Source organism: Monomorium pharaonis, chromosome 10 (genome assembly GCF_013373865.1).
Source record: "Monomorium pharaonis isolate MP-MQ-018 chromosome 10, ASM1337386v2, whole genome shotgun sequence".
Taxonomy (NCBI): Eukaryota; Metazoa; Arthropoda; class Insecta; order Hymenoptera; family Formicidae; genus Monomorium; species Monomorium pharaonis.
In genome coordinates, this window is record NC_050476.1 from 14,636,370 (window position 1) to 14,643,925 (window position 7,556).

Below are 7,556 nucleotides of genomic sequence, written 5' to 3' on the forward strand. Positions count from 1 at the left end.
TGTGGGTTCTTATTGCTTATTTCTCTTGTATTATTTTTAATGAGAAACTGCATGAATTGATAATTTCTAAGCATTACAGTAACATATTTTTAATTTACCTTTGCTACCATGATAAAATTGCTAGTTTATAACTTATGCAATTATTTCAACTACAATTGCGATCTCTTAGAATTATAAAATTTATGCTCATTTTTCTTATTATTACAATTATAATCATGATATAGGAGTCATCATATATCATTTCCTTAAAAAATTTATTACTACTTGTGTATGCTGTTACATTTCATTAAAAAATTTCTCTATACATAAACAATAACAAAAAGTAAGCAAGTGTAATAAATCAAGGAAGTTTATTACTATTTTACTATTTTAATAGCAATTACTGTTTTATGTAATTTTACTATTTTTTTAAATATTACTTTTATGCATTTTTCAATGCATGTTATTACTTTTTGACAAATCTTTATTCATTATAAATATTATTTTGTAGATGTTATATAAAAAAAGTTTCTTTTTTTACTATTTAAATAAATGGCTATATTTGTTCTTTCTTTCTTCACGATTATATCTTATACGAGCATATATTTTAACAGTGATCATGTACTACAATGCTTTAATTCGATGTTTATAGCACGATTCATTTTTATTCAGCCATCCAGAATGCATCTTATTGGTTTCATTAACATATTTATTGACAATTTTATCTAGAATTCCTGTAGATGACCAGTGATAGCGCCATGTACAATTAAACATCATTAATTGTATTTTGACAATATTAATAAAGAAAGTTGTTGGTCGTACTAATTTTGTCACTGTTGAAGCATCTTCATCCATATTTTCGTATTCGCGAAATTCGATGTATTTTTCATTCGTCGTTGATTCGTCCATTGGTGTCTTCATCATAATATCGCGACAGTTGTCGCAATGACTCTTGCTAACACTATGTCGTGCCACAAATCCAGCGAAATATGCGATTGCATTTTCATCATAGTCGCTAAGTGAATTTGTATTTTCAATATCTTCAGTATTATATTCTTCAATCATTTCAATATTTTCTCGAAGCAAGTTATTTTCAAAATCTATATCGTATTCTACAGTGTCATTGCTTGCATTTATATGTACATTTTTCGGGACAATAATAAAGTTAAGAGTAACAATTTTCAAAATTTGACGTTACCGTTGTATTCAGCGACCCTTATATAAGCTTTATTTGCCAAATTAAAATTTTTTCCTTACTCTAATGGGCTGGAAAGCTGATATATCAGCTCAATTCATGATCGAAACTTTGTATATAATAAACCCATGATATAAGACACAAGTTTGGGTTATTTTCAAAGGAAGTTCTAAGACTTCAAATGGTCCTTTAAAGTTAAAGACAATTACAATTATTACAAAAGGTATAACACAAATTTTGTAGACCTGTTATATATTCTACATATATTCTACAAAAATATAATTTTTGTAATATTTTTTGTCTAAATAAAAAAATTGGTTGCAATTATATGATACGATAATGAAACAATATTACAATAATGAGCTATAATTAGTATAGGCGGCAGGCAACTGAATTTCCAAAGTAATTAAAAAACATGATTGTACAGGCAGAAAATTAATGATCTTATTTATTCTATTTTTCACTCGCGTATGCATTTATCAAATAACGCACATGCAGCAGAAACCATTATATACACCTGCCACGTATGAAATGAGAACACAAACTTATAATTGTTGTAATATAACGTGACATTTCTTCTCATTTGTATCATTTCGAATAACTAACATTGTTCAAAATTGTATTAAAAATTAAGGGAAAAAAAGTACATAATCAACTGCATTTATTTAAGTAACTTCTTAACCGAGATACATAAAATAAATAATGGAAGGCGCGATAAGTAATGGATAGAAATGGGAATTAATCAGATTACTAGATAATATAAGTAAATGTACACACAAGTATCTCTATTTATTATGTTACACATTCACAGTAAGAAAAAACAGTGTCCTTTTCAGTGTCCATTATACTGTTCCTATGCCAGTATAAGTACAACTTGAGAGTATCCATTGAAAAGGAAAGTTTTATCGCTTACATTCATCCTTCTGATTGCTCCATGTTGCATCTCAGCACCCGTGTTCGAATTTCGGTATAAATTAATATTAACGTATGATACACGTGTTTGTAACGCGTGTGAGAATTCGGATCACTTTGCGCTTCTTACCGGCTCTTTGGATTCTAATCGCGGAATCTCCTCAACGGAATTCTGTCTCAATTATCGAGAAGACGAGTTTGCGACTGAGTTTCGCCGGAACAAAACATTAGCAGTGAACATTACAATGGCACTTTGACCAGTAATGAAAAAAATCATCGTAAAGACGATATGACCGGTAATCATGTAAACCTTGAGCGCAAACAAGTTTATGTTACTTCGCTATCACACTAATAACTTTGGGAGGGACTTCGATCCGTAAAGAAGTTCTTTAGGATAAAAACCTGTCCTACAGCAATGAGCAAAATGCAGACAGTTTCCATTACTGACCACCAAAGCACTCGCTCGTTGAGTTCCTCTGCGCGTTTGCGACCCTGAGCTTCACGCAGACGATGATGCGTCTGGTAGTCCAAGATACTGATTAGATTCTTGTGCACCTCCTGTGCGGAAGACTCCATCTACAAAAATACTCACACATCAGATATTATTTCAGTTTTCATTTATGTGTATTTATCTGTATAACTTCGACAACTTCAAAGATTCGAAACTTTGAATATATTTACATGCAAATGGCTCAAAAAATGTGGACATATTCATAAATTACAATTTTAAAGTATAAGATATTACAAATTTTATAAGTTTTAAATTAAAAGATATCATTAAATAAACATAAAATAAATTTTCAGAATAAGGTTTCAAACAGATAAGCAACTTTATCACTGCACAAGTGCTAATTCACAGAAAATCACTTTGTGACATGATAGTTTATTTCATATTCAAATTTCATGCCGCTGTCATGCTATGAAGTGGCTGATCTTAACAAATCTGCAATTGTAGTTCCAAAGTTATCTTTGCTTCAATTCTTTAATAAATGAGATTCGATACTTGCACATATAAGAAAAAATAATAGTCAATAATATGCACGCATACAAGTGCACACACATAATCAAAAAAAAAAAATTTATTCTTAGACAAGAATAAAATATAGTATAAAGTTAACCCGTTGACTGTGGATAAGGAGTAAATTTTGGATTTTTTCATATATTTTTATAAATATATCTTGGTACCATATTAGTATATTAAATTAATTGTATAATTTTGGTTCTCTCTTTTCTCTCAAAACTTCAGAGATTGAAATATAAAAGTTTTGAAGTCTTAGAACAACATTAAAATTAAAAAATTTAAATTTGAAAGCCTTTGAACCATTTACAACAGTGCATGCTGTAAAAAAAATTTTGTTGTAACACATCACCTGAGTCATAACTGTAACGTGTTCTCCAAGACCAGGAAGAGGCAATTCATCACCAACTTGAAAATCCATGTATACAAGCTTGTGGGAGTATGTAGAGAACTCATTACTGAAGCAAGCTTTGTATACTCCCGACATAGTTGGTATAAAGGAGTGTGAATCAAATTGTGTTTTTACTTGGCTATAGATAATCTCTTTATTTGGAGCTTCTAAAGTTACATCTACATCATATTGGCCACCTGTAACCACCTAAAAACATAAAAATCACTAATTATTGCAGAAAATGCAAAGTACTTTCTTTATAAAATACCTACAAATCAGTAGAATAACTTATAAATTGTATTTTAAAAATGGATAAAATTTTATTTAATTGATAAATTTTTTGACCTTGGTATTTTATTTTCTCTGTCCATTTTCTACAAATGTATTTTAAATTAATAATACTTTATTATTAAATGGTAAGAGATTTTTAGTGTGTCTCTATATCTTGATAAATTGTTAATAGCAATATTTCAACAATATTACATTTTATTAAATAGTTGACAATTTATGCTTGTATAAATTTAATTAGTTGATTTTATATATTTATACATTAATCATGGATGGTAAAATTGATCTTAAGTTATATTTGTATTTTTGTATCTACATCTTATAGTGAGAAAAAAAAGAGGAGATATCATTTAAAACAAATATCTCGCACTCAAATGATTATTTCTAGAAAAATTTTGTTACTTTAGTATTTTAAAAAATACTAATAGAAATATTTAAAATATAATTTAATTAAAAGTATTATTTATTGAATAATACTTTTAATTAAATTATATTTTTGATGTTTCTATTAGTATTTTGTTAAATATTAAAGTAACAAAATTTTTTAAGAAATAATCATTTGGGTAAGAAATATTTGTTTTAAATGATATCTTCTCTCTTTTCTTGTAACTATGAGATGTGGATACAAAAATACAAGTAACTAAAAATCAATTTTATCATCCCTAACTAATATATAAATATATAAGATCAAATAAATAAATTTATGACAAATATAAATTGTCAACTATAAAACTTAAAACTATTCATCCGTAATTTTATTTCTTTCATTAATTTAAATAAATAAAATATAATATTTTTTCAAAACATTACTATTAACAATTTATTAAGATATAGAGACACATTGAAAATCTCTTACCATTTTTTAGCAAAATATTAATAGAAACATCCAAAATATAATTTAATTAATAATATCATTTAATTATTAATTAAAATTATTATACTTTATATTAAATATATTTGTAGAAAATAGACAGGAAAAAACAAAATACTAGGGTCAGAGAGAGAGAGAGAGAGAGAGGATTTATCAATCAAATAAAATTTTATCCATTCCTTAAATTCAATTTTAAATTAAATTATCTACATTATGTTTTATTAATGTTACTCATTATTCATGCTGTTCTTTCTTAGGGTAAAACATTTTTTTCACAATACTTTACATAAATGTCATGGTACATTATGTAAGTAAATTTTGTGTAAACTGTAAAGTATTATTCTGTGTAAATTAAGTACATTTTTGGTAATACTAAAGGAAAAAGACCATCTCATCGATTTGCTTGAAGCTTTACAATATGTATTTTTATATAAATTATGTATTTTTGTGTGTAGAACATAAATATGTAAATAAAAAATTTACTCGCGTTATTTGTTATTCACTCATTCAGTTTAAAACTATACGAGTATACAAATGTGCGGCAATACTAGACCGAAAGCTCCAGCCTCGGATATGCCACGACTACCATGAGCGATAATAGCAACGTGTCAGCACAACGCGAATATATGTAGCATTATTGGGGATTGAAATTTATAATGTTACGCACCTGAAACTCCAATGTAGACGAAACGTTCTTGCCGATTTCCTGGTAAAAACACTCTTTGGCATTGTCAGCCAATTCGAAGGTTAGTTCAACGCCATCCGTGAGAAATAGTGTGCCGAACAGCAAGACAAATAATAACCAGACCGACCAACAAGCCATTCTTGCTGTTTTTTGTTTATTTGTCGACACACTTGTGCGTGGCTGCCGCGTTACTGATCCGAACACATTTAAAATCCTCTTAAAATTTGAGAAAATTCGGGCAAGAGTGTGCACAACTATCTATTGCTTTTTCCGGTGGTTTGACCACCCCAACGGGCCCAACGCGATATCTCACATATAAGCTAGGCAAAGCTATGTATTTTAACGTGGCCGGATGTCACATGCGCGCAAGACGTAATTGGTCTGTTCTTTTTAGCTGCATTGCTGCACTGATGCAGACTGGGTTTGGGAAAACTCTATTAGGCCGAAATCACATGGTGCGAAATAGAACTGCGGAATAGAACGTGCGTCATAGAAGCAGCCAATCAGGGGCTCGATTCTTGAATTCATTCGCAAGAAAACGTATGCGCAAATACCCGCTCTAATAGAAAAGTTGCAAGTTTATTGGTTGAAAGCCATACAATAGCCAATAAATTTTCAACTTTTCTGTAAGATCAGAATTTGCGAATACGTTTCTCTTGCAAATGAATTCAAGAATCGAGCCCCAGAGCTTTGCCGCATCAACGCATTCTAATGCGGCAAAGCTCTGATTGGCTGCTTTTATGACGCACGTTCTATTCCGCAGCTCTATTCTGCACCATGTGATTTCGGCCTTAGGCCAAAATCACATGGTACGGAATAGAGCTGCGGAATAGAACGTGCGTCATAGAAGCAGCCAATCAGAGCTTTGCAGCATCAACGCATTCTGAAACGGCAAAGCTCTGATTGGCTACTTCTATGACGCACGTTCTATTCCGCAGCTCTATTCCCCACCATGTGATTTCGGCCTTAGGTCGGTTTCACAAATTGCGGTTAAATTAAACGGTTATTCTATTAAAATTGACAAATTGCATTTGTTAATTTTGCTTAACGACAAATACGATTGGTCAATTCCAATAAAATAATCGATCGGTTAAGGTATCCAAAGATTGTAAAACCGGCCCTTAAGCCCGGTTTCACAACTCACGGTTAAATTAACTGGCCGATTATTCCATTGGAATTGACTAATCGTATTTGTCGTTAAGCAAAATTAACAAATACGATTGGTCAATTCCAATGGAATAATCGGCCAGTTGATTTAACCGTGAGTTGTGGAACCGGGCCTTATTAGAGTATATCCACACAACTTGCATAAGCGCATAAACATATACATAAGAAAATTGATTGGTCTACAAGCATTTAAATAAGAGGAGACCAATCACAGTATAAGAGCCGCCGCCTTTCTGCATAACACAAAATGCATAATGCATAAGAGAATTAACCAATTAGAGGTCTTTATTTCTATCTTGGGGAGGGAAATAGACGACTCTGATTGAGGCTGCTTTTCTTTTAGGGAACAGAATCGACACAAGCATCGTTCTATCATTTTTATGTTCAATGAGTAACAAAGATAGAACAATACTTGTGTCGATTGTGTTCCCTAAAAGGAAAGCAGCCTGATTAATTTTCTCTATGATACCCGGCTTGTATGTTACCATATATGACTATATAATAAGTAATAAGACTATATTACTAAGGGCTATCATACACAATGGTTGCGTTCGGGGAGACGCTATTAGCGCTACCAGCATTAGTCCATCTTTATTACTCATTAAAAGTAGAACAAGGATAAACTGATGCTGATAGCGCTAATAGCGTCTCCCTAAACGCACCCAATGACATAAGTTGCAAAAGCATAGCATAAGATCGTTGAACCAATCAGTTTCCAGCATAAAGTCGCCATATTGATATACATAAAATGCTTATTGGCCTAGAACTCTTATGCTATTGTAAGACGCGAAAATATACCCAGATCTCGCGACACTAGGAGCGCAGGTTGGTCACGCGGGGTTGACGCGCGTGCTGGAAGCAGATGGCGTGCGGGTACTGGACGTGCGCTGACAGCCGGATGTGACGTTCGAGTGAGATCAGAGCACGTCGCTGACTCCGAGGCGAGGGAGAACGCTCGCACTCTCGTTCGGGAAGTCTCGTGGGCCTGACCTCCGCTCTAGTCGCTTTTGTGTAACGTATCTGAAAATAACGTATCAGAAATATACTTAC

At 31.8% G+C, this 7,556-nt stretch overlaps 1 protein-coding gene across 1 annotated transcript; it reads right to left on the bottom strand.

Annotated features, from left to right (window-relative positions):
- Positions 1 to 1,934: 1,934 nt before the first annotated feature.
- Positions 1,935 to 5,673, bottom strand: LOC105840287 (transmembrane emp24 domain-containing protein 7). The gene is made up of 3 exons (XM_012687174.3): positions 5,322 to 5,673; positions 3,457 to 3,702; positions 1,935 to 2,662 (listed from the first exon to the last, which is right to left on the bottom strand). Exons 1-3 carry the CDS (start codon positions 5,475 to 5,477, stop codon positions 2,435 to 2,437), a joined length of 630 nt encoding a protein of 209 aa, XP_012542628.1. The 5' UTR covers positions 5,478 to 5,673; the 3' UTR covers positions 1,935 to 2,434.
- Between the last annotated feature and the right edge of the window lie 1,883 nt (positions 5,674 to 7,556).